This window comes from Ambystoma mexicanum, chromosome 14 (genome assembly GCF_040938575.1).
Source record: "Ambystoma mexicanum isolate Mex_15411 chromosome 14, UKY_AmexF1_1, whole genome shotgun sequence".
Taxonomy (NCBI): Eukaryota; Metazoa; Chordata; class Amphibia; order Caudata; family Ambystomatidae; genus Ambystoma; species Ambystoma mexicanum.
In genome coordinates this window covers 12,959,929-12,987,630 of record NC_090940.1, presented here as the reverse complement: position 1 = coordinate 12,987,630, position 27,702 = coordinate 12,959,929, and the positions used below count along the sequence as shown (strand labels likewise).

General features: G+C 49.4%; 1 protein-coding gene across 1 annotated transcript in view; it reads left to right on the top strand.

Moving 5' to 3' along the window:
- Nucleotides 1–27,702, top strand: part of TTC6 (tetratricopeptide repeat domain 6) — a 1,171,050-nt gene that overhangs the window by 677,182 nt on the left and 466,166 nt on the right. Inside the window, exons 22-24 of the mRNA XM_069638410.1 lie at nt 3,995–4,108; nt 25,942–26,061; nt 26,919–26,992. Of these exons, the coding sequence (XP_069494511.1) occupies nt 3,995–4,108; nt 25,942–26,061; nt 26,919–26,992 (308 nt within the window). The remainder of the gene's footprint in view (nt 1–3,994; nt 4,109–25,941; nt 26,062–26,918; nt 26,993–27,702) is intronic.

Below are 27,702 nucleotides of genomic sequence, written 5' to 3'. Positions count from 1 at the left end.
AGATTCTATGGATGTCTCTCTAGTGTTTAATTATTGTCTTACAATGGTGAACTTTGTCTGTTCCTGAACTTTCTTGATCTGTTTCTGTTTTTAAAAGATGTTTTCTGTATTATCTTTTCTTCTTCCTGTGTAATTTTTCTTGACTTTCTCTGTATGGTCTTAGACTTTTTCTGTGTTGATTTCTCTGTCGCGCTCTGCTTCCTTTCCACCTCTGTGGAGATTTCACTGCGCCGTTGCGCTCACTTTGTTTTTGCTCATCAGGTTGATAGGATGCTGAGTTGCTTGATGTCACTGTGCCTTCGTGCGCATAAAGTTTCTTTACTGTGATCTCCTCGGCATTGACACTGAAGCCGATTAGATACGCTTTACCGCTCATGTTATACTGTAGCGAGACTGAGGAAACAGGTAACAGGCACCCGTGCTCCAGGTCTTCTGAATTACCTGGAATCTCACCATTTCCCTATGCTAAGTACATTGAAAGCACTTCTAAATATTTACATTTCAGGCCAACTACTTACGTTTACCAACCTAGTGTACATTTCCTTTAGAATGCACTTTCATTGTGGAAACAAATTAAACTAAATTCACTTCGCTTACGTGGTCCCTGAAGATCATTCTTCTCCTATGATTTCTTCATGTTGCTGCTTATTCTCTGTTTAGTCGGGGGCTATGGTTTGCTGTGACCTGCTCAGTGAATGTCTTGAATGAAAGGCAGTTTAGAATTCCACTGAACATTCCAAGCTGCCTTTCTTTAACCTTCAGCCAATCAGAGTCAAGGGAAGTTCCCAACATCTTGGAATGGATGACTCCCGTCTCCTGATGAAACCTCCACTAAGGAAACAGTTTTGTTTTCTCACACACCAATAAAGTTTCCCCTAATTCCAATAGGCTAAACATTCCCCAACCTTGTGAATCACCTTCCCCTTCCTTGAGTATCTTCCCCGCAGTAACCTGACAGTATGCTGCTCAATGGTGGACGAAAAAATAATAGATATCATTGAGATATATCACCACAAACTGGTCAAACATGTCCCTGAAGGTGTCATTCATTAAGTACTGGAAGGTAACCGGGGCATTGCATAGCCCAAAGAGCATAACCTGGTATTCATCTAACCCATAGCGAGTTTTGAATACTGTTTACCATTTGTCACTGCGACATTCCATAACCAGATTGTAGGACCCTCGAAGATCCAGCTTGGTAATCACTGAAGAGGATTGCAGCTGGTCTATCAATTCAAAAGTCAATGGATGGGGAATTGGTTTTCGATGGTTATGGCTTCAGGACTCTGTAGTAAACACACAGACGAAGCCCAACGTCCTTTTTGGGGGCGAAGAATATGGGCGAAGCAGCCATGGAACAGGACAGACGGATATGGCCGATCTTCAGAGCATTATCAATTTTCTCCTTGGGTATCTGATCCTCTTTTCCCGTTAATGGATACGCCTATGAGGGAAAGTAGCATTGGGAACCAGTTCTATTTGGCAGTCTTTCTCCCGATGTTGAGGTAACTGTTCTGCTTGTTTTTTGTCAAATATACATCCAAAAAAGAAATATACACTTCAGTGAACAAGTGGGTCAGATCCTGTGCAACGACTCCCACCCTTGGTAACCCTGATAAAGCCAAACAGGGGGGACAGTGTAAGGTCATTGAGGTGTCGGAACAATGGTCTTGACATTGTGGAGACAAATCGGTGACAGTTTGTTCGACCCAATTGATAATCGGATTGTGTGTCCGAAGCCACTGGATGCCTAGAAACCATTCTGGGGCACCAATGGAAAAGGTGATGGTAAGACCATTGGTGGGGTAATCGGGTTTGGTGGGGGAGGTAACAATAAAACAGGCTCCGCTGCACCTGCTGTACCCCAAATGCATCTGGTGGAAGGGGGTGTACTAGAACCTGAACAGCATTTATATGTTGATGGAGTGATGCATGTGCTATTGCCAGACCAGCTAGAAGAGCATTGAAGGGTTGCATCAACGCAGCCGTTGGATCAGCAGAAGCTTCCATAAGTAGATACAGATGTAGGCTCCTAAATCTGTCTTGAGCCGAGGTCCCACACAAGGCAGAACTGAATGGTCTCCTACTATAGGGAGACTTTCCTCCTGAGAGCGCAGCCTGCGGATTATGAATAATACCACCAGGCTCGGGGCTCCGGTGCAAAGGCTGGAGGACCCACAAACAGTTGGTATAAATACTATTAGAGCTCAGCAGCCTCTGCTAATATCCGCTCCCCCCAAACACCCGTATCCTACCTGTATTCTGTGCATGAAGGCTGTTGAACCTAAGTTGTGGAACCCTCCTACCAGTGATTGGAAGTCCATAGACCAGAAAACCACCCGACATTAGTTGACAATGGACGAACAGTTCAATAAGTCCAAACCACACTAACCCGAACGGCACAAGTGTGCAATCCCTACCATAAGTCCAGGAAACGCTGGGGACCTACTCCTGAACGGCATGAGGACGCTTCTAATGGAAGTAAGGGTGATCCAAATAACCATCAAATGACCAGGCAAGATCCAAGACACAAGGGAGAGAATCCATGCAAAGTCACCAGCAATACCAGTAGCTGAACCAGAGCAAAAAAGGGAAACCCAGGTGAAAGTCCAACAAAGCAGGCCACTCAGTAATCAGGTAGACAGCCAGATGTTTCCAAGGAAGTCAAAACAAACAAGCGCAAGGCAGAGACCCATCCGAGGGGAGTAGCAACGAACAAGCCAGCAACAGGAATCAAAGCAAGACGTTGGAAACAAGTACCAAGAGGAGGCAATTCACTGCAATGCAGTTTAGGAGCACAGGAGCTTGTTTTAATGCTGCAGGTAAGATGCAACATTTCCCATCGGCGGTGGAAAGGTAGAGCATGCTGGCATCACGTGATGCACAGAGTGACGCAAGGCATTCATGGGCTATGTAGGTCTCCCTGTTTTGAGCCAGGATCGGCTTTGCCCGAGTTTCCACTGGAGCTGCCAGCAGGGGCGGCGGACGAGCTGCGTGCGCCGTTGAGTCGAGACCCTGACAACTATAGTCACTCTGTGTCAGACCGCCCACAAAGTAAAAAATACTGAAACAGGTACCTTCCACCAAGAACCCCACCGCTTCTATTGCTGCTTCTTCTGCCTAGTCTTCCTGCCCCTTCTTTTCAAAGCTCTCCCTTCCTCTTCTCCTTGCTCTATCGCTTCCTGCTCTTACTCTATCCTGCCCTTCTCCAACTTTTCCCTCTCCCTCTCCCTCTTTCTAGCCTCTCCTCCTCGGACCTCCCTGCAGCTCTTCTCTCTCTGTAACTCCAGCTTTCAGGGATATTGTCCTCACCCCCATTCTACTAGACCAATATTGCCTCTGCCTATCTCTCTCTCTTTTGCCTTCCCACTTCCTGTCCATTCTGCCTTGCCGCTCCCTCCTGACATCCTCTCTTGCACCCTCCTTCACTTTCTTTCTCTTGAATACTAGATGTAATATTTCGGCAACAAACTGAACTGTGTACGTATAGCCTGTGGTGTTTGCCTTTATAAAGCACCTGCATGCTCTATATGCAGAGATAAACGCAACATTTATTTTGTGAGCACTGGTAAAACACTGTCTAGATGTTTGTGTCTGGAAAAATGGTTAAACGCTGAAAAACAGAGGTTGTAAATATTTATGTAAACACTGGAAAAACATGCCTGGAATTCACAAAAAATGAAGACGATAAACAGGAAATGCTAGGGCTGTCCTTCTGCCATTTCCTGTGCCGCCACGCCACCCAAGGTGGTCACTGCTGATGACGTGTAGCCCCTTTGGCTGGGGCGCGGCCTTCGTGAGGGTCAGTGTGTAAGTAGCCCTGTGTGGTGCCCATCTAGATGTGGGGGCCATAGTAAGGTTCTGAGTTTAGCATGATATATGGTGTGTGGGTAGGTCTATGTGCTTGCTCAGTCTGCAGGTGTGAATGAACTTTCTCTCGGGTGCCATTGTGTTGTCAAGTGCGTTTGATGATGGACGTTGTGTGTCTTTGCAGGCTTACAGCCAGGCAGTGGACGATCTCACGAAAACAGTTCAGATGGACCCCACCTGTTCACTTGCCTATTACAACAGAGCCATCTGTTACCATGAGACCAAGCTTCACGAGAAGGTAGGTACCGCCCTCGCATGCAGTAAGGGGCTACACCGTTTTCTAAAAGCTGTAATTATAGTATGACATGTGAAGGGCGTGTTTGCCTCATTGTGGACCACAGAGACAGGGACTGCATTAATTCTATGGGAATCTTTTCAATGTTGGTGCTGCGGTAACTACATGGTGGTAATTCCATTACTGACACTTTTACCGCACCATTGAAGGGAAGGATCTATCTCTAGGGAGAATTCAAGGCCATAAATCAGTGGATATAGCATGGCGGAATTAATGTTTGTGGTAAATCCGCCAAAATCCCCATGGAGTTGTATGTACCCATAAAATGGAGACTGACACTGTGTCACCGCCACCATATTCCCACGGTAAATCTGTGGGACCAATTGGCAGTAACAGTAAGTGAGCGTTATGGTCATTCCTCTGGAAATACCGCCAAACTCTGAGTAAAGCTCTACATGTGTAAAAGAGGAAAAGTTGTGAGGGTGTCGGGGGGGGGGGCAAAACATGAACATGGAAGTATTGTAAACATTGAAATAGGGTGGGGATAACCAACATCGTAGCAGCTCCCGTGTCCCGGAAGCAATTGCTCTGCCTTGAACTAAATGAAGGAAGGCCGACCATAGAGGGTCCTAGAGGGAGTCACCTCCTGCTCTTTCTTATGTCAAGATGTTTGGCTGGATGTGCACTTATTTGTTGAGGCAACCCACATAAAAGGGAAGCTCAACTAGTAGTCAAGCAGCAAAGAGGACACTGTGGGATCTTAATAAGTCATTATCAGTAATCTAGATGAATAACATATTTAACGATGTATTTATTTTGCATTTGTGGCAAATTAACTAGCGCCTTGGTGCCCTTGGGTTTAGCATGCTGCTGCAAATGCAAAATAAATAAGTATTTAACAAGTGTGGTTGAATATAGCTTATTTAAGATGTGTGACTAAGCATGAGTAGCAAACTCTGCTTGCACTTAACTTGCAAGTTCTTCTAATATGAGCCTGGTTCATTTTTCTTTTCTCATTTTTTCCTTCTTTCCACTTTTATTTTAATTTCTATTGCCTTTTATTAACTTTTATGCTGTGGTTTGGATATTTTGGGGTGGAACTGGTCATTATGAATAACATAGAACATAGTGGTTGTTAAGTTGTGTTTGCCAGCGCCTCCCAATGGTTTCTATTGTTTGATACTGTTGTGCTGATTTGTACTGAGTGCTGCTTACCAGAAGTAAAGGTTTACAACCTGGGCCCTATTAAATAAGAATAGAACAGGTTTCCTTGTTAAGAGCGCAACTCCACATCTGAGGCATATAATGCAAAATTGATTTGTTGCAATAACTATTTTTATACAAATGCCTTGTGAGATATACTGCTTAGTTAGATGACATATTGCAGTGTGTAGCTAACCGTTACTACTCCGATGGAAAGAAGATTTGCATTGTCAGGAAGATAAAATGATATGGAAAATAAATTGGGAATTGCAAAGAAAGGAAAATGCGAAAGATAGACCACATGTTTAACGGACAATTAGGAGCCTGTAACCTTGGATACTTAACATTTGTTTACCTCCTTGAGAATGCCCAACAGGCGAAACTTTGTGGCCATAAGAGTTGGCGGCACATTAGACTAATATGTCAGGTTGACAATGTCACTTAACTACTAACAGATTGCAATATGCGATGTAACTAAGCAGTATACCGGACAAGGCCATTAACATAGAACATATATCATTTTGGTTATATGATTTATTTTTGAATCGATTGCCCTGAAGAAGCTCACTAGGGATCTCTAATTGTATGAGATTGTGAGAGTGAAACACGTGTCGGCACAGAGATAGTTTAATGCACAGATTCAATTATGATGAAATGGGCGTAAAACATTTGTTCATATTCCTTTTACTTAGGCTTTGTATATTAAAATTCTCATGTACGGTGTAACCAAGAAAATGTAACTATTTTCTTTGGAAAAAGGGTATTCAAAGAAGAAGTGGGTTGCTTGGGCTAGAGAAGTGACATTTACAGTGAAATGAGTGTGATATTATTTACCGAGTTTGTTGTACAGTGATATAATTGACTAACTTTCTATATTTTTCATAATATGTTTACATGTTTTGGGGTCTTATGAATTATTAGATAGGACGACTGAAATCAAATGAGTTTGCACAACCTTTTAGGTTTCTATATGTGACGTAGTTTTGGGGGGAGTCATGTACTAGTAGGAGTGTACACCCGAGGGACCCAGTTGCAGCAACAAAGTATGATATAATATGATATTTATAACACACCTGTACACAAGTGTTTCTATGCATAATGAGACATTCCTCAACACTTGAATTGTTGATACATCAATTTAGCTCAGGCAGGAATCCTACTCCATACGTTACTAGTATTTGTGCTAACCTATGCCTCTCCCATCCTTATCTCTGTCCCATACTTACAGTATCTGTGCTAACCTGAATTCCCATTCTCCTCCATCCTCATCTCTGTCCCTCTCACATGTTGGTAGTATCTCTGCTCACCTTCCCTAGCTGTGTCCCTCTCACATGTTGGTGGTATCTCTGCTCACCTTCCCTAGCTGTGTCCCTCTCACATGTTGGTGGTATCTCTGCTCACCTTCCCTAGCTGTGTCCCTCTCACATGTTGGTGGTATCTCTGCTCACCTTCCCTAGCTGTGCCCCTCTCACATGTTGGTGGTATCTCTGCTCACCTTCCCTAGCTGTGCCCCTCTCACATGTTGGTAGTATCTCTGCTCACCTTCCCTAGCTGTGCCCCTCTCACATGTTGGTAGTATCTCTGCTCACCTTCCCTAGCTGTGCCGCTCTCACATGTTGGTAGTATCTCTGCTCACCTTCCCTAGCTGTGTCCCTCTCACATGTTGGTAGTATCTCTGCTCACCTTCCCTAGCTGTGTCCCTCTCACATGTTGGTAGTATCTCTGCTCACCTTCCCTAGCTGTGCCGCTCTCACATGTTGGTAGTATCTCTGCTCACCTTCCCTAGCTGTGTCCCTCTCACATGTTGGTAGTATCTCTGCTCACCTTCCCTAGCTGTGTCCCTCTCACATGTTGGTAGTATCCCTGCTCACCTTCCCTAGCTGTGTCCCTCTCACATGTTGGTAGTATCTCTGCTCACCTTCCCTAGCTGTGTCCCTCTCACATGTTGGTAGTATCTCTGCTCACCTTCCCTAGCTGTGCCCCTCTCACATGTTGGTAGTATCTCTGCTCACCTTCCCTAGCTGTGTCCCTCTCACATGTTGGTGGTATCTCTGCTCACCTTCCCTAGCTGTGTCCCTCTCACATGTTGGTGGTATCTCTGCTCACCTTCCCTAGCTGTGTCCCTCTCACATGTTGGTGGTATCTCTGCTCACCTTCCCTAGCTGTGCCCCTCTCACATGTTGGTGGTATCTCTGCTCACCTTCCCTAGCTGTGCCCCTCTCACATGTTGGTAGTATCTCTGCTCACCTTCCCTAGCTGTGCCCCTCTCACATGTTGGTAGTATCTCTGCTCACCTTCCCTAGCTGTGCCGCTCTCACATGTTGGTAGTATCTCTGCTCACCTTCCCTAGCTGTGTCCCTCTCACATGTTGGTAGTATCTCTGCTCACCTTCCCTAGCTGTGTCCCTCTCACATGTTGGTAGTATCTCTGCTCACCTTCCCTAGCTGTGCCGCTCTCACATGTTGGTAGTATCTCTGCTCACCTTCCCTAGCTGTGTCCCTCTCACATGTTGGTAGTATCTCTGCTCACCTTCCCTAGCTGTGTCCCTCTCACATGTTGGTAGTATCCCTGCTCACCTTCCCTAGCTGTGTCCCTCTCACATGTTGGTAGTATCTCTGCTCACCTTCCCTAGCTGTGTCCCTCTCACATGTTGGTAGTATCTCTGCTCACCTTCCCTAGCTGTGCCCCTCTCACATGTTGGTAGTATCTCTGCTCACCTTCCCTAGCTGTGTCCCTCTCACATGTTGGTAGTATCCCTGCTCACCTTCCCTAGCTGTGCCCCTTTCACATGTTGGTAGTATCTCTGCTCACCTTCCCTAGCTGTGCCCCTCTCACATGTTGGTAGTATCTCTGCTCACCTTCCCTAGCTGTGCCCCTCTCACATGTTGGTAGTATCTCTGCTCACCTTCCCTAGCTGTGCCCCTCTCACATGTTGGTAGTATCTCTGCTCACCTTCCCTAGCTGTGTCCCTCTCACATGTTGGTAGTATCTCTGCTCACCTTCCCTAGCTGTGCCCCTCTCACATGTTGGTAGTATCTCTGCTCACCTTCCCTAGCTGTGTCCCTCTCACATGTTGGTAGTATCTCTGCTCACCTTCCCTAGCTGTGCCCCTCTCACATGTGGGTAGTATCTCTGCTCACCTTCCCTAGCTGTGTCCCTCTCACATGTTGGTAGTATCTCTGCTCACCTTCCCTAGCTGTGTCCCTCTCACATGTTGGTAGTATCTCTGCTCACCTTCCCTAGCTGTGCCCCTCTCACATGCTGGTAGTATCTCTGCTCACCTTCCCTAGCTGTGCCCCTCTCACATGTTGGTAGTATCTCTGCTCACCTTCCCTAGCTGTGCCCCTCTCACATGTTGGTAGTATCTCTGCTCACCTTCCCTAGCTGTGCCCCTCTCACATGTTGGTAGTATCTCTGCTCACCTTCCCTAGCTGTGCCCCTCTCACATGTTGGTAGTATCTCTGCTCACCTTCCCTAGCTGTGTCCCTCTCACATGTTGGTAGTATCTCTGCTCACCTTCCATAGCTGTGTCCCTCTCACATGTTGGTAGTATCTCTGCTCACCTTCCCTAGCTGTGTCCCTCTCACATGTTGGTAGTATCTCTGCTCACCTTCCCTAGCTGTGTCCCTCTCACATGTTGGTAGTATCTCTGCTCACCTTCCCTAGCTGTGCCCCTCTCACATGTTGGTAGTATCTCTGCTCACCTTCCCTAGCTGTGCCCCTCTCACATGTTGGTAGTATCTCTGCTCACCTTCCCTAGCTGTGTCCCTCTCACATGTTGGTAGTATCTCTGCTCACCTTCCCTAGCTGTGCCCCTCTCACATGTTGGTAGTATCTCTGCTCACCTTCCCTAGCTGTGCCCCTCTCACATGTTGGTAGTATCTCTGCTCACCTTCCCTAGCTGTGTCCCTCTCACATGTTGGTAGTATCTCTGCTCACCTTCCCTAGCTGTGTCCCTCTCACATGTTGGTAGTATCTCTGCTCACCTTCCCTAGCTGTGTCCCTCTCACATGTTGGTAGTATCTCTGCTCACCTTCCCTAGCTGTGCCCCTCTCACATGTTGGTAGTATCTCTGCTCACCTTCCCTAGCTGTGTCCCTCTCACATGTTGGTAGTATCTCTGCTCACCTTCCCTAGCTGTGTCCCTCTCACATGTTGGTGGTATCTCTGCTCACCTTCCCTAGCTGTGTCCCTCTCACATGTTGGTGGTATCTCTGCTCACCTTCCCATGTTGGTGGTATCTCTGCTCACCTTCCCTAGCTGTGTCCCTCTCACATGTTTTTACTATGTGTACTCACATTCTGTCTCTCACCCTTATCTCTATCCCTCTCACATGTTGGTAGTATCTCTGCTCACCTTCCCTAGCTGTGTCCCTCTCACATGTTGGTGGTATCTCTGCTCACCTTCCCATGTTGGTGGTATCTCTGCTCACCTTCCCTAGCTGTGTCCCTCTCACATGTTGGTAGTATCTCTGCTCACCTTCCCTAGCTGTGTCCCTCTCACATGTTGGTAGTATCTCTGCTCACCTTCCCTAGCTGTGTCCCTCTCACATGTTGGTAGTATCTCTGCTCACCTTCCCTAGCTGTGCCCCTCTCACATGTTGGTAGTATCTCTGCTCACCTTCCCTAGCTGTGTCCCTCTCACATGTTTTTACTATGTGTACTCACATTCTGTCTCTCACCCTTATCTCTATCCCTCTCACATGTTGGTAGTATCTCTGCTCACCTTCCCTAGCTGTGTCCCTCTCACATGTTGGTAGTATCTCTGCTCACCTTCCCTAGCTGTGTCCCTCTCACATGTTGGTAGTATCTCTGCTCACCTTCCCTAGCTGTGTCCCTCTCACATGTTGGTAGTATCTCTGCTCACCTTCCCTAGCTGTGTCCCTCTCACATGTTGGTAGTATCTCTGCTCACCTTCCCTAGCTGTGTCCCTCTCACATGTTGGTAGTATCTCTGCTCACCTTACCTAGCTGTGCCCCTCTCACATGTTGGTAGTATCTCTGCTCACCTTCCCTAGCTGTGTCCCTCTCACATGTTGGTAGTATCTCTGCTCACCTTCCCTAGCTGTGTCCCCCTCACATGTTGGTAGTATCTCTGCTCACCTTCCCTAGCTGTGTCCCTCTCACATGTTGGTAGTATCTCTGCTCACCTTCCCTAGCTGTGTCCCTCTCACATGTTGGTAGTATCTCTGCTCACCTTCCCTAGCTGTGTCCCTCTCACATGTTGGTAGTATCTCTGCTCACCTTCCCTAGCTGTGTCCCTCTCACATGTTGGTAGTATCTCTGCTCACCTTCCCTAGCTGTGTCCCTCTCACATGTTGGTAGTATCTCTGCTCACCTTCCCTAGCTGTGTCCCTCTCACATGTTGGTAGTATCTCTGCTCACCTTCCCTAGCTGTGTCCCTCTCACATGTTGGTAGTATCTCTGCTCACCTTCCCTAGCTGTGTCCCTCTCACATGTTGGTAGTATCTCTGCTCACCTTCCCTAGCTGTGTCCCTCTCACATGTTGGTAGTATCTCTGCTCACCTTCCCTAGCTGTGTCCCTCTCACATGTTGGTAGTATCCCAGCTCACCTTCCCTAGCTGTGTCCCTCTCACATGTTGGTAGTATCTCTGCTCACCTTCCCTAGCTGTGTCCCTCTCACATGTTGGTAGTATCTCTGCTCACCTTCCCTAGCTGTGCCCCTCTCACATGTTGGTAGTATCTCTGCTCACCTTCCCTAGCTGTGTCCCTCTCACATGTTGGTAGTATCCCTGCTCACCTTCCCTAGCTGTGCCCCTTTCACATGTTGGTAGTATCTCTGCTCACCTTCCCTAGCTGTGCCCCTCTCACATGTTGGTAGTATCTCTGCTCACCTTCCCTAGCTGTGCCCCTCTCACATGTTGGTAGTATCTCTGCTCACCTTCCCTAGCTGTGCCCCTCTCACATGTTGGTAGTATCTCTGCTCACCTTCCCTAGCTGTGTCCCTCTCACATGTTGGTAGTATCTCTGCTCACCTTCCCTAGCTGTGCCCCTCTCACATGTTGGTAGTATCTCTGCTCACCTTCCCTAGCTGTGTCCCTCTCACATGTTGGTAGTATCTCTGCTCACCTTCCCTAGCTGTGCCCCTCTCACATGTGGGTAGTATCTCTGCTCACCTTCCCTAGCTGTGTCCCTCTCACATGTTGGTAGTATCTCTGCTCACCTTCCCTAGCTGTGTCCCTCTCACATGTTGGTAGTATCTCTGCTCACCTTCCCTAGCTGTGCCCCTCTCACATGCTGGTAGTATCTCTGCTCACCTTCCCTAGCTGTGCCCCTCTCACATGTTGGTAGTATCTCTGCTCACCTTCCCTAGCTGTGCCCCTCTCACATGTTGGTAGTATCTCTGCTCACCTTCCCTAGCTGTGCCCCTCTCACATGTTGGTAGTATCTCTGCTCACCTTCCCTAGCTGTGCCCCTCTCACATGTTGGTAGTATCTCTGCTCACCTTCCCTAGCTGTGTCCCTCTCACATGTTGGTAGTATCTCTGCTCACCTTCCCTAGCTGTGTCCCTCTCACATGTTGGTAGTATCTCTGCTCACCTTCCCTAGCTGTGTCCCTCTCACATGTTGGTAGTATCTCTGCTCACCTTCCCTAGCTGTGTCCCTCTCACATGTTGGTAGTATCTCTGCTCACCTTCCCTAGCTGTGCCCCTCTCACATGTTGGTAGTATCTCTGCTCACCTTCCCTAGCTGTGCCCCTCTCACATGTTGGTAGTATCTCTGCTCACCTTCCCTAGCTGTGTCCCTCTCACATGTTGGTAGTATCTCTGCTCACCTTCCCTAGCTGTGTCCCTCTCACATGTTGGTAGTATCTCTGCTCACCTTCCCTAGCTGTGCCCCTCTCACATGTTGGTAGTATCTCTGCTCACCTTCCCTAGCTGTGTCCCTCTCACATGTTGGTAGTATCTCTGCTCACCTTCCCTAGCTGTGTCCCTCTCACATGTTGGTAGTATCTCTGCTCACCTTCCCTAGCTGTGTCCCTCTCACATGTTGGTAGTATCTCTGCTCACCTTCCCTAGCTGTGCCCCTCTCACATGTTGGTAGTATCTCTGCTCACCTTCCCTAGCTGTGTCCCTCTCACATGTTGGTGGTATCTCTGCTCACCTTCCCTAGCTGTGTCCCTCTCACATGTTGGTGGTATCTCTGCTCACCTTCCCATGTTGGTGGTATCTCTGCTCACCTTCCCTAGCTGTGTCCCTCTCACATGTTTTTACTATGTGTACTCACATTCTGTCTCTCACCCTTATCTCTATCCCTCTCACATGTTGGTAGTATCTCTGCTCACCTTCCCTAGCTGTGTCCCTCTCACATGTTGGTGGTATCTCTGCTCACCTTCCCATGTTGGTGGTATCTCTGCTCACCTTCCCTAGCTGTTTCCCTCTCACATGTTGGTAGTATCTCTGCTCACCTTCCCTAGCTGTGTCCCTCTCACATGTTGGTAGTATCTCTGCTCACCTTCCCTAGCTGTGTCCCTCTCACATGTTGGTAGTATCTCTGCTCACCTTCCCTAGCTGTGCCCCTCTCACATGTTGGTAGTATCTCTGCTCACCTTCCCTAGCTGTGTCCCTCTCACATGTTTTTACTATGTGTACTCACATTCTGTCTCTCACCCTTATCTCTATCCCTCTCACATGTTGGTAGTATCTCTGCTCACCTTCCCTAGCTGTGTCCCTCTCACATGTTGGTAGTATCTCTGCTCACCTTCCCTAGCTCTGTCCCTCTCACATGTTGGTAGTATCTCTGCTCACCTTCCCTAGCTGTGTCCCTCTCACATGTTGGTAGTATCTCTGCTCACCTTCCCTAGCTGTGTCCCTCTCACATGTTGGTAGTATCTCTGCTCACCTTCCCTAGCTGTGTCCCTCTCACATGTTGGTAGTATCTCTGCTCACCTTACCTAGCTGTGCCCCTCTCACATGTTGGTAGTATCTCTGCTCACCTTCCCTAGCTGTGTCCCTCTCACATGTTGGTAGTATCTCTGCTCACCTTCCCTAGCTGTGTCCCCCTCACATGTTGGTAGTATCTCTGCTCACCTTCCCTAGCTGTGTCCCTCTCACATGTTGGTAGTATCTCTGCTCACCTTCCCTAGCTGTGTCCCTCTCACATGTTGGTAGTATCTCTGCTCACCTTCCCTAGCTGTGTCCCTCTCACATGTTGGTAGTATCCCTGCTCACCTTCCCTAGCTGTGCCCCTCTCACATGTTGGTAGTATCTCTGCTCACCTTCCCTAGCTGTGCCCCTCTCACATGTTGGTAGTATCTCTGCTCACCTTCCCTAGCTGTGTCCCTCTCACATGTTGGTAGTATCTCTGCTCACCTTCCCTAGCTGTGCCCCTCTCACATGCTGGTAGTATCTCTGCTCACCTTCCCTAGCTGTGCCCCTCTCACATGTTGGTAGTATCTCTGCTCACCTTCCCTAGCTGTGCCCCTCTCACATGTTGGTAGTATCTCTGCTCACCTTCCCTAGCTGTGCCCCTCTCACATGTTGGTAGTATCTCTGCTCACCTTCCCTAGCTGTGCCCCTCTCACATGTTGGTAGTATCTCTGCTCACCTTCCCTAGCTGTGTCCCTCTCACATGTTGGTAGTATCTCTGCTCACCTTCCCTAGCTGTGTCCCTCTCACATGTTGGTAGTATCTCTGCTCACCTTCCCTAGCTGTGTCCCTCTCACATGTTGGTAGTATCTCTGCTCACCTTCCCTAGCTGTGTCCCTCTCACATGTTGGTAGTATCTCTGCTCACCTTCCCTAGCTGTGTCCCTCTCACATGTTGGTAGTATCTCTGCTCACCTTCCCTAGCTGTGCCCCTCTCACATGTTGGTAGTATCTCTGCTCACCTTCCCTAGCTGTGCCCCTCTCACATGTTGGTAGTATCTCTGCTCACCTTCCCTAGCTGTGTCCCTCTCACATGTTGGTAGTATCTCTGCTCACCTTCCCTAGCTGTGCCCCTCTCACATGTTGGTAGTATCTCTGCTCACCTTCCCTAGCTGTGCCCCTCTCACATGTTGGTAGTATCTCTGCTCACCTTCCCTAGCTGTGTCCCTCTCACATGTTGGTAGTATCTCTGCTCACCTTCCCTAGCTGTGTCCCTCTCACATGTTGGTAGTATCTCTGCTCACCTTCCCTAGCTGTGTCCCTCTCACATGTTGGTAGTATCTCTGCTCACCTTCCCTAGCTGTGTCCCTCTCACATGTTGGTAGTATCTCTGCTCACCTTCCCTAGCTGTGCCCCTCTCACATGTTGGTAGTATCTCTGCTCACCTTCCGTAGCTGTGTCCCTCTCACATGTTGGTAGTATCTCTGCTCACCTTCCCTAGCTGTGTCCCTCTCACATGTTGGTGGTATCTCTGCTCACCTTCCCTAGCTGTGTCCCTCTCACATGTTGGTGGTATCTCTGCTCACCTTCCCATGTTGGTGGTATCTCTGCTCACCTTCCCTAGCTGTGTCCCTCTCACATGTTTTTACTATGTGTACTCACATTCTGTCTCTCACCCTTATCTCTATCCCTCTCACATGTTGGTAGTATCTCTGCTCACCTTCCCTAGCTGTGTCCCTCTCACATGTTGGTGGTATCTCTGCTCACCTTCCCATGTTGGTGGTATCTCTGCTCACCTTCCCTAGCTGTGTCCCTCTCACATGTTGGTAGTATCTCTGCTCACCTTCCCTAGCTGTGTCCCTCTCACATGTTGGTAGTATCTCTGCTCACCTTCCCTAGCTGTGTCCCTCTCACATGTTGGTAGTATCTCTGCTCACCTTCCCTAGCTGTGCCCCTCTCACATGTTGGTAGTATCTCTGCTCACCTTCCCTAGCTGTGTCCCTCTCACATGTTTTTACTATGTGTACTCACATTCTGTCTCTCACCCTTATCTCTATCCCTCTCACATGTTGGTAGTATCTCTGCTCACCTTCCCTAGCTGTGTCCCTCTCACATGTTGGTAGTATCTCTGCTCACCTTCCCTAGCTGTGTCCCTCTCACATGTTGGTAGTATCTCTGCTCACCTTCCCTAGCTGTGTCCCTCTCACATGTTGGTAGTATCTCTGCTCACCTTCCCTAGCTGTGTCCCTCTCACATGTTGGTAGTATCTCTGCTCACCTTCCCTAGCTGTGTCCCTCTCACATGTTGGTAGTATCTCTGCTCACCTTCCCTAGCTGTGCCCCTCTCACATGTTGGTAGTATCTCTGCTCACCTTCCCTAGCTGTGTCCCTCTCACATGTTGGTAGTATCTCTGCTCACCTTCCCTAGCTGTGTCCCCCTCACATGTTGGTAGTATCTCTGCTTACCTTCCCTAGATGTGTCCCTTTCACATGTTGGTAGTATCTCTGCTCACCTTCCCTAGCTGTGTCCCTCTCACATGTTGGTAGTATCTCTGCTCACCTTCCCTAGCAGTGTCCCTCTCACATGTTGGTAGTATCTCTGCTCACCTTCCCTAGCTGTGTCCCTCTCACATGTTGGTAGTATCTCTGCTCACCTTCCCTAGCTGTGTCCCTCTCACATGTTGGTAGTATCTCTGCTCACCTTCCCTAGCTGTGTCCCTCTCACATGTTGGTAGTATCTCTGCTCACCTTCCCTAGCTGTGTCCCTCTCACATGTTGGTAGTATCTCTGCTCACCTTCCCTAGCTGTGTCCCTCTCACATGTTGGTAGTATCTCTGCTCACCTTCCCTAGCTGTGTCCCTCTCACATGTTGGTAGTATCTCTGCTCACCTTCCCTAGCTGTGTCCCTCTCACATGTTGGTAGTATCTCTGCTCACCTTCCCTAGCTGTGTCCCTCTCACATGTTGGTAGTATCTCTGCTCACCTTCCCTAGCTGTGTCCCTCTCACATGTTGGTAGTATCTCTGCTCACCTTCCCTAGCTGTGTCCCTCTCACATGTTGGTAGTATCTCTGCTCACCTTCCCTAGCTGTGTCCCTCTCACATGTTGGTAGTATCTCTGCTCACCTTCCCTAGCTGTGCCCCTCTCACATGTTGGTAGTATCTCTGCTCACCTTCCCTAGCTGTGTCCCTCTCACATGTTGGTAGTATCTCTGCTCACCTTCCCTAGCTGTGTCCCTCTCACATGTTGGTAGTATCTCTGCTCACCTTCCCTAGCTGTGCCCCTCTCACATGTTGGTAGTATCTCTGCTCACCTTCCCTAGCTGTGTCCCTCTCACATGTTGGTAGTATCTCTGCTCACCTTCCCTAGCTGTGTCCCTCTCACATGTTGGTAGTATCTCTGCTCACCTTCCCTAGCTGTGTCCCTCTCACATGTTGGTAGTATCTCTGCTCACCTTCCCTAGCTGTGTCCCTCTCACATGTTGGTAGTATCTCTGCTCACCTTCCCTGGCTGTGTCCCTCTCACATGTTGGTGGTATCTCTGCTCACCTTCCCATGTTGGTGGTATCTCTGCTCACCTTCCCTAGCTGTGTCCCTCTCACATGTTTTTACTATGTGTACTCACATTCTGTCTCTCACCCTTATCTCTATCCCTCTCACATGTTGGTAGTATCTCTGCTCACCTGCCCTAGCTGTGTCCCTCTCACATGTTGGTAGTATCTCTGCTCACCTTCCCTAGCTGTGTCCCTCTCACATGTTGGTAGTATCTCTGCTCACCTTCCCTAGCTGTGTCCCTCTCACATGTTGGTGGTATCTCTGCTCACCTTCCCATGTTGGTGGTATCTCTGCTCACCTTCCCTAGCTGTGTCCCTCTCACATGTTGGTAGTATCTCTGCTCACCTTCCCTAGCTGTGCCCCTCTCACATGTTGGTAGTATCTCTGCTCACCTTCCCTAGCTGTGCCCTTCTCACATGTTGGTAGTATCTCTGCTCACCTTCCCTAGCTTTGCCCCTCTCACATGTTGGTAGTATCTCTGCTCACCTTCCCTAGCTGTGCCCCTCTCACATGTTGGTAGTATCTCTGCTCACCTTCCCTAGCTGTGTCCCTCTCACATGTTGGTAGTATCTCTGCTCACCTTCCCTAGCTGTGTCCCTCTCACATGTTGGTGGTATCTCTGCTCACCTTCCCATGTTGGTGGTATCTCTGCTCACCTTCCCTAGCTGTGTCCCTCTCACATGTTGGTAGTATCTCTGCTCACCTTCCCTAGCTGTGCCCCTCTCACATGTTGGTAGTATCTCTGCTCACCTTCCCTAGCTGTGCCCCTCTCACATGTTGGTAGTATCTCTGCTCACCTTCCCTAGCTTTGCCCCTCTCACATGTTGGTAGTATCTCTGCTCACCTTCCCTAGCTGTGCCCCTCTCACATGTTGGTAGTATCTCTGCTCACCTTCCCTAGCTGTGTCCCTCTCACATGTTGGTAGTATCTCTGCTCACCTTCCCTAGCTGTGCCCCTCTCACATGTTGGTAGTATCTCTGCTCACCTTCCCTAGCTGTGTCCCTCTCACATGTTGGTAGTATCTCTGCTCAACTTCCCTAGCTGTGCCCCTCTCACATGTTGGTAGTATCTAGCTGTGTCCCTCTCACATGTTGGTAGTATCCCTGCTCACCTTCCCTAGCTGTATCCCTCTCACATGTTGGTAGTATCTCTGCTCACCTTCCCTAGCTGTGCCCCTCTCACATGTTGGTAGTATCTCTGCTCACCTTCCCTAGCTGTGTCCCTCTCACATGTTGGTAGTATCTCTGCTCACCTTCCCTAGCTGTGCCCCTCTCACATGTTGGTAGTATCTCTGCTCACCTTCCCTAGCTGTGCCCCTCTCACATGTTGGTAGTATCTCTGCTCACCTTCCCCAGCTGTGTCCCTCTCACATGTTGGTGGTATCTCTGCTCACCTTCCCTAGCTGTGTCCCTCTCACATGTTGGTGGTATCTCTGCTCACCTTCCCTAGCTGTGTCCCTCTCACATGTTGGTGGTATCTCAGCTCACCTTCCCTAGCTGTGCCCCTCTCACATGTTGGTGGTATCTCTGCTCACCTTCCCTAGCTGTGCCCCTCTCACATGTTGGTAGTATCTCTGCTCACCTTCCCTAGCTGTGTCCCTCTCACATGTTGGTAGTATCTCTGCTCACCTTCCCTAGCTGTGCCGCTCTCACATGTTGGTAGTATCTCTGCTCACCTTCCCTAGCTGTGTCCCTCTCACATGTTGGTAGTATCTCTGCTCACCTTCCCTAGCTGTGTCCCTCTCACATGTTGGTAGTATCTCTGCTCACCTTCCCTAGCTGTGTCCCTCTCACATGTTGGTAGTATCTCTGCTCACCTTCCCTAGCTGTGTCCCTCTCACATGTTGGTAGTATCTCTGCTCACCTTCCCTAGCTGTGTCCCTCTCACATGTTGGTAGTATCCCTGCTCACCTTCCCTAGCTGTGTCCCTCTCACATGTTGGTAGTATCTCTGCTCACCTTCCCTAGCTGTGTCCCTCTCACATGTTGGTAGTATCTCTGCTCACCTTCCCTAGCTGTGCCCCTCTCACATGTTGGTAGTATCTCTGCTCACCTTCCCTAGCTGTGTCCCTCTCACATGTTGGTAGTATCCCTGTTCACCTTCCCTAGCTGTGCCCCTCTCACATGTTGGTAGTATCTCTGCTCACCTTCCCTAGCTGTGCCCCTCTCACATGTTGGTAGTATCTCTGCTCACCTTCCCTAGCTGTGCCCCTCTCACATGTTGGTAGTATCTCTGCTCACCTTCCCTAGCTGTGCCCCTCTCACATGTTGGTAGTATCTCTGCTCACCTTCCCTAGCTGTGCCCCTCTCACATGTTGGTAGTATCTCTGCTCACCTTCCCTAGCTGTGCCCCTCTCACATGTTGGTAGTATCTCTGCTCACCTTCCCTAGCTGTGTCCCTCTCACATGTTGGTAGTATCTCTGCTCACCTTCCCTAGCTGTGCCCCTCTCACATGTTGGTAGTATCTCTGCTCACCTTCCCTAGCTGTGTCCCTCTCACATGTTGGTAGTATCTCTGCTCACCTTCCCTAGCTGTGCCCCTCTCACATGTGGGTAGTATCTCTGCTCACCTTCCCTAGCTGTGTCCCTCTCACATGTTGGTAGTATCTCTGCTCACCTTCCCTAGCTGTGTCCCTCTCACATGTTGGTAGTATCTCTGCTCACCTTCCCTAGCTGTGCCCCTCTCACATGCTGGTAGTATCTCTGCTCACCTTCCCTAGCTGTGCCCCTCTCACATGTTGGTAGTATCTCTGCTCACCTTCCCTAGCTGTGCCCCTCTCACATGTTGGTAGTATCTCTGCTCACCTTCCCTAGCTGTGCCCCTCTCACATGTTGGTAGTATCTCTGCTCACCTTCCCTAGCTGTGCCCCTCTCACATGTTGGTAGTATCTCTGCTCACCTTCCCTAGCTGTGTCCCTCTCACATGTTGGTAGTATATCTGCTCACCTTCCCTAGCTGTGTCCCTCTCACATGTTGGTAGTATCTCTGCTCACCTTCCCTAGCTGTGTCCCTCTCACATGTTGGTAGTATCTCTGCTCACCTTCCCTAGCTGTGTCCCTCTCACATGTTGGTAGTATCTCTGCTCACCTTCCCTAGCTGTGTCCCTCTCACATGTTGGTAGTATCTCTGCTCACTTTCCCTAGCTGTGCCCCTCTCACATGTTGGTAGTATCTCTGCTCACCTTCCCTAGCTGTGCCCCTCTCACATGTTGGTAGTATCTCTGCTCACCTTCCCTAGCTGTGTCCCTCTCACATGTTGGTAGTATCTCTGCTCACCTTCCCTATCTGTGCCCCTCTCACATGTTGGTAGTATCTCTGCTCACCTTCCCTAGCTGTGCCCCTCTCACATGTTGGTAGTATCTCTGCTCACCTTCCCTAGCTGTGTCCCTCTCACATGTTGGTAGTATCTCTGCTCACCTTCCCTAGCTGTGTCCCTCTCACATGTTGGTGGTATCTCTGCTCACCTTCCCTAGCTGTGTCCCTCTCACATGTTGGTGGTATCTCTGCTCACCTTCCCATGTTGGTGGTATCTCTGCTCACCTTCCCTAGCTGTGTCCCTCTCACATGTTTTTACTATGTGTACTCACATTCTGTCTCTCACCCTTATCTCTATCCCTCTCACATGTTGGTAGTATCTCTGCTCACCTTCCCTAGCTGTGTCCTTCTCACATGTTGGTGGTATCTCTGCTCACCTTCCCATGTTGGTGGTATCTCTGCTCACCTTCCCTAGCTGTGTCCCTCTCACATGTTGGTAGTATCTCTGCTCACCTTCCCTAGCTGTGTCCCTCTCACATGTTGGTAGTATCTCTGCTCACCTTCCCTAGCTGTGTCCCTCTCACATGTTGGTAGTATCTCTGCTCACCTTCCCTAGCTGTGCCCCTCTCACATGTTGGTAGTATCTCTGCTCACCTTCCCTAGCTGTGTCCCTCTCACATGTTTTTACTATGTGTACTCACATTCTGTCTCTCACCCTTATCTCTATCCCTCTCACATGTTGGTAGTATCTCTGCTCACCTTCCCTAGCTGTGTCCCTCTCACATGTTGGTAGTATCTCTGCTCACCTTCCCTAGCTGTGTCCCTCTCACATGTTGGTAGTATCTCTGCTCACCTTCCCTAGCTGTGTCCCTCTCACATGTTGGTAGTATCTCTGCTCACCTTCCCTAGCTGTGTCCCTCTCACATGTTGGTAGTATCTCTGCTCACCTTCCCTAGCTGTGTCCCTCTCACATGTTGGTAGTATCTCTGCTCACCTTCCCTAGCTGTGCCCCTCTCACATGTTGGTAGTATCTCTGCTCACCTTCCCTAGCTGTGTCCCTCTCACATGTTGGTAGTATCTCTGCTCACCTTCCCTAGCTGTGTCCCCCTCACATGTTGGTAGTATCTCTGCTCACCTTCCCTAGCTGTGTCCCTCTCACATGTTGGTAGTATCTCTGCTCACCTTCCCTAGCTGTGTCCCTCTCACATGTTGGTAGTATCTCTGCTCACCTTCCCTAGCTGTGTCCCTCTCACATGTTGGTAGTATCTCTGCTCACCTTCCCTAGCTGTGTCCCTCTCACATGTTGGTAGTATCTCTGCTCACCTTCCCTAGCTGTGTCCCTCTCACATGTTGGTAGTATCTCTGCTCACCTTCCCTAGCTGTGTCCCTCTCACATGTTGGTAGTATCTCTGCTCACCTTCCCTAGCTGTGTCCCTCTCACATGTTGGTAGTATCTCTGCTCACCTTCCCTAGCTGTGTCCCTCTCACATGTTGGTAGTATCTCTGCTCACCCTCCCTAGCTGTGTCCCTCTCACATGTTGGTAGTATCTCTGCTCACCTTCCCTAGCTGTGTCCCTCTCACATGTTGGTAGTATCTCTGCTCACCTTCCCTAGCTGTGTCCCTCTCACATGTTGGTAGTATCTCTGCTCACCTTCCCTAGCTGTGTCCCTCTCACATGTTGGTAGTATCTCTGCTCACCTTCCCTAGCTGTGTCCCTCTCACATGTTGGTAGTATCTCTGCTCACCTTCCCTAGCTGTGCCCCTCTCACATGTTGGTAGTATCTCTGCTCACCTTCCCTAGCTGTGTCCCTCTCACATGTTGGTAGTATCTCTGCTCACCTTCCCTAGCTGTGTCCCTCTCACATGTTGGTAGTATCTCTGCTCACCTTCCCTAGCTGTGCCCCTCTCACATGTTGGTAGTATCTCTGCTCACCTTCCCTAGCTGTGTCCCTCTCACATGTTGGTAGTATCTCTGCTCACCTTCCCTAGCTGTGTCCCTCTCACATGTTGGTAGTATCTCTGCTCACCTTCCCTAGCTGTGTCCCTCTCACATGTTGGTAGTATCTCTGCTCACCTTCCCTAGCTGTGTCCCTCTCACATGTTGGTAGTATCTCTGCTCACCTTCCCTAGCTGTGTCTGTGTCCCTCTCACATGTTGGTAGTATCTCTGCTCACCTTCCCTAGCTGTGTCCCTCTCACATGTTGGTGGTATCTCTGCTCACCTTCCCATGTTGGTGGTATCTCTGCTCACCTTCCCTAGCTGTGTCCCTCTCACATGTTTTTACTATGTGTACTCACATTCTGTCTCTCACCCTTATCTCTATCCCTCTCACATGTTGGTAGTATCTCTGCTCACCTGCCCTAGCTGTGTCCCTCTCACATGTTGGTAGTATCTCTGCTCACCTTCCCTAGCTGTGTCCCTCTCACATGTTGGTAGTATCTCTGCTCACCTTCCCTAGCTGTGTCCCTCTCACATGTTGGTGGTATCTCTGCTCACCTTCCCATGTTGGTGGTATCTCTGCTCACCTTCCCTAGCTGTGTCCCTCTCACATGTTGGTAATATCTCTGCTCACCTTCCCTAGCTGTGCCCCTCTCACATGTTGGTAGTATCTCTGCTCACCTTCCCTAGCTGTGCCCCTCTCACATGTTGGTAGTATCTCTGCTCACCTTCCCTAGCTGTGCCCCTCTCACATGTTGGTAGTATCTCTGCTCACCTTCCCTAGCTGTGCCCCTCTCACATGTTGGTAGTATCTCTGCTCACCTTCCCTAGCTGTGTCCCTCTCACATGTTGGTAGTATCTCTGCTCACCTTCCCTAGCTGTGCCCCTCTCACATGTTGGTAGTATCTCTGCTCACCTTCCCTAGCTGTGTCCCTCTCACATGTTGGTAGTATCTCTGCTCAACTTCCCTAGCTGTGTCCCTCTCACATGTTGGTAGTATCTCTGCTCACCTTCCCTAGCTGTGCCCCTCTCACATGTTGGTAGTATCTAGCTGTGTCCCTCTCACATGTTGGTAGTATCCCTGCTCACCTTCCCTAGCTGTATCCCTCTCACATGTTGGTAGTATCTCTGCTCACCTTCCCTAGCTGTGCCCCTTTCACATGTTGGTAGTATCTCTGCTCACCTTCCCTAGCTGTGTCCCTCTCACATGTTGGTAGTATCTCTGCTCACCTTCCCTAGCTGTGCCCCTCTCACATGTTGGTAGTATCTCTGCTCACCTTCCCTAGTTGTGCCCCTCTCACATGTTGGTAGTATCTCTGCTCACCTTCCCTAGCTGTGTCCCTCTCACATGTTGGTAGTATCTCTGCTCACCTTCCCTAGCTGTGTCCCTCTCACATGTTGGTAGTATCTCTGCTCACCTTCCCTAGCTGTGTCCCTCTCACATGTTGGTAGTATCTCTGCTCACCTTCCCTAGCTGTGTCCCTCTCACATGTTGGTAGTATCTCTGCTCACCTTCCCTAGCTGTGCCCCTCTCACATGTTGGTAGTATCTCTGCTCACCTTCCCTAGCTGTGTCCCTCTCACATGTTGGTAGTATCTCTGCTCACCTTCCCTAGCTGTGTCCCTCTCACATGTTGGTGGTATCTCTGCTCACCTTCCCATGTTGGTGGTATCTCTGCTCACCTTCCCTAGCTGTGTCCCTCTCACATGTTTTTACTATGTGTACTCACATTCTGTCTCTCACCCTTATCTCTATCCCTCTCACATGTTGGTAGTATCTCTGCTCACCTTCCCTAGCTGTGTCCCTCTCACATGTTGGTAGTATCTCTGCTCACCTTCCCTAGCTGTGTCCCTCTCACATGTTGGTGGTATCTCTGCTCACCTTCCCATGTTGGTGGTATCTCTGCTCACCTTCCCTAGCTGTGTCCCTCTCACATGTTGGTAGTATCTCTGCTCACCTTCCCTAGCTGTGTCCCTCTCACATGTTGGTAGTATCTCTGCTCACCTTCCCTAGCTGTGTCCCTCTCACATGTTTTTACTATGTGTACTCCCATTCTGTCTCTCACCCTTATCTCTATCCCTCTCACATGTTGGTAGTATCTCTGCTCACCTTCCCTAGCTGTGCCGCTCTCACATGTTGGTAGTATCTCTGCTCACCTTCCCTAGCTGTGTCCCTCTCACATGTTGGTAGTATCTCTGCTCACCTTCCCTAGCTGTGTCCCTCTCACATGTTGGTAGTATCTCTGCTCACCTTCCCTAGCTGTGTCCCTCTCACATGTTGGTAGTATCTCTGCTCACCTTCCCTAGCTGTGTCCCTCTCACATGTTGGTAGTATCTCTGCTCACCTTCCCTAGCTGTGTCCCTCTCACATGTTGGTAGTATCTCTGCTCACCTTCCCTAGCTGTGTCCCTCTCACATGTTGGTAGTATCTCTGCTCACCTTCCCTAGCTGTGTCCCTCTCACATGTTGGTAGTATCTCTGCTCACCTTCCCTAGCTGTGCCCCTCTCACATGTTGGTAGTATCTAGCTGTGTCCCTCTCACATGTTGGTAGTATCCCTGCTCACCTTCCCTAGCTGTATCCCTCTCACATGTTGGTAGTATCTCTGCTCACCTTCCCTAGCTGTGCCCCTCTCACATGTTGGTCACATGTTGGTAGTATCCCTGCTCACCTTCCCTAGCTGTATCCCTCTCACATGTTGGTAGTATCTCTGCTCACCTTCCCTAGCTGTGCCCCTCTCACATGTTGGTAGTATCTCTGCTCACCTTCCCTAGCTGTGTCCCTCTCACATGTTGGTAGTATCTCTGCTCACCTTCCCTAGCTGTGCCCCTCTCACATGTTGGTAGTATCTCTGCTCACCTTCCCTAGCTGTGCTCCTCTCACATGTTGGTAGTATCTCTGCTCACCTTCCCTAGCTGTGCCGCTCTCACATGTTGGTAGTATCTCTGCTCACCTTCCCTAGCTGTGTCCCTCTCACATGTTGGTAGTATCTCTGCTCACCTTCCCTAGCTGTGTCCCTCTCACATGTTGGTAGTATCTCTGCTCACCTTACCTAGCTGTGCCCCTCTCACATGTTGGTAGTATCTCTGCTCACCTTCCCTAGCTGTGCCCCTCTCACATGTTGGTAGTATCTCTGCTCACCTTCCCTAGCTGTGCCCCTCTCACATGTTGGTAGTATCTCTGCTCACCTTCCCTAGCTGTGTCCCTCTCACATGTTGGTAGTATCTCTGCTCACCTTCCCTAGCTGTGCCCCTCTCACATGTTGGTAGTATCTCTGCTCACCTTCCCTAGCTGTGCCCCTCTCACATGTTGGTAGTATCTCTGCTCACCTTCCCTAGCTGTGCCGCTCTCACATGTTGGTAGTATCTCTGCTCACCTTCCCTAGCTGTGTCCCTCTCACATGTTGGTAGTATCTCTGCTCACCTTCCCTAGCTGTGTCCCTCTCACATGTTGGTAGTATCTCTGCTCACCTTACCTAGCTGTGCCCCTCTCACATGTTGGTAGTATCCCTGCTCACCTTCCCTAGCTGTGCCCCTCTCACATGTTGGTAGTATCTCTGCTCACCTTCCCTAGCTGTGCCCCTCTCACATGTTGGTAGTATCTCTGCTCACCTTCCCTAGCTGTGTCCCTCTCACATGTTGGTAGTATCTCTGCTCACCTTCCCTAGCTGTGTCCCTCTCACATGTTGGTAGTATCTCTGCTCACCTTCCCTAGCTGTGTCCCTCTCACATGTTGGTAGTATCTCTGCTCACCTTCCCTAGCTGTGTCCCTCTCACATGTTGGTAGTATCTCTGCTCACCTTCCCTAGATGTGTCCCTCTCACATGTTGGTAGTATCTCTGCTCACCTTCCCTAGCTGTGCCCCTCTCACATGTTGGTAGTATCTCTGCTCACCTTCCCTAGCTGTGTCCCTCTCACATGTTGGTGGTATCTCTGCTCACCTTCCCTAGCTGTGTCCCTCTCACATGTTTTTACTATGTGTACTCACATTCTGTCTCTCACCCTTATCTCTATCCCTCTCACATGTTTGCAGTCTCTGTGCTCACCTGACTCTCGCCCACTGTTTTAGGCCTTGATAGACTATAGCATCGTGCTGCTCCTTGGCCCTTCGAAGGAAATTGAAGCAAAGGTGCTAATTAATCGTGGCGTTTTGTACCTGGAGCTGAAGGATCACGCCAACGCCCTGCAGGTACCACTGGGCACCCTCTGCCATCGGGTCATTTTGCTCCTTCCAGGGCTTGGGGTTGGACTGGACTTACAGTCTCTGGCGGTAGGGTGGTTTTATCATCCCCTGGGAGTGTTGCAGGATAAAGTTCCACCTCTGCCTGCGCTCCTTCAGGGTCAACGGGCATGTCATCCCTTATATGGTGTAACAAGGGCACGGATGTGGCAAGTCATGACTAGCAACTTGTAACTACCATTGGGCTCTGAGGAGCGAGGGGGGGGGGCAATGCTAGGCAAGCCTCAGTCGGCATTGGGTGTTGGCTGCCAGTGAAAGTGAGGGATTTCAGCCAAGTGTAATTGTGGGTAATTTCTACCTGATCATTTGTTTAAAGGGCAGTAGAGAAAGTGGACCTTAGTGACAGATCAAGGCCAGCAGCCGGGGTGCTTTTCTAGTCTGATCAGAGTCAGGTGTGATAATGGTCCAATTTTCAGTGGTGGCTGGTAATAGCAAGAGGGGGATATCCTGCTGCGTAAAGTGGTAACCAGGCCATTTGATGGTCTTTCCTAGTAGTCTGTGCCCTGCAATGATTGTGGGGGAGTTTTCCTGGCATTTACTGTCTGAAAGGCATTTACAGACAGTTATTATCTGGCAGTGGTAGTGAGGAAGAATTGCCTTAATAAGTGGCCAGCATTACCTGCAATGAACCTTTAATGACGGCTAATAACCGGATGGAGCCTTCTTTTTTGCATTCTGTGACTTGGGTTTACTCTAGACCGTCATTCCATGGCATATGTAGTGAGGTACTTCCTGTTAATTAATGACCGGAAGTGACTGTGGAGGCTCAGGCAATAAAGGCGATTTTTTCTCCTCTCTTTTTCTAGGACTTCAAGGAGGCGATGCAGAAAAGTCCATCAGATGCTCGTATTCTTCTGGTGCTGGGTCTTTGTCATCACAGGTACTGGCTCCAGAACATGGCCCCACTTTAGGGCACCTGTCACAAGGGCCTGTCCCTTCTACGCCCAGTGCAGCACAGTCAGCAGACGTCACAGGCACAGTCCTGCATGCTGAATCCTCATCTTCTTTTTCTGCCCTTTAAGACACAATGATCATGTCATGCTACATCACTTGAGTGTATCTGTCAAAATAAACTGTACACAATCTGTACACTTGGGCACTCCCATCCGGGGAACTATGACTGGAGAGAACAGCGTGACACAGACTTGATGTGAGAACAGGTCAGGTTTACTGGAAGCAAAAAAAGGGTCATGGTCATCAAAAACCGGGGACCTATTGCTTTACATACGAATAGGCCACTAAACTGTAGGGCCCTATAACTCAGGCTTCAAGGCCATCTTCCAACCATCTGCCCTCACAATTCCTCTTCTGACACAGCACATTTCCCTGGTGGCCATCTCCCCCCTGGTTCCTGGGTGACCACCTCATAATCCTGTCTCCCTTTTCCTCACCTAGTAACCCCTGTGTGTCTGTCTCTCCCCCATCAGTGTTTAAAGACTCGTTAAATGCATGTTTACCTTTCCAGTAGGTATCTCATCCGCTATAAAGGGTAGGTGCGCTCCTCCCCCTCTTAAGGCCTGCATGGTGTCATCCTTCATATCCGTGTGCTCTAATCAGCCACTCCCCAGCTTACCTCCTTATTTACCTACT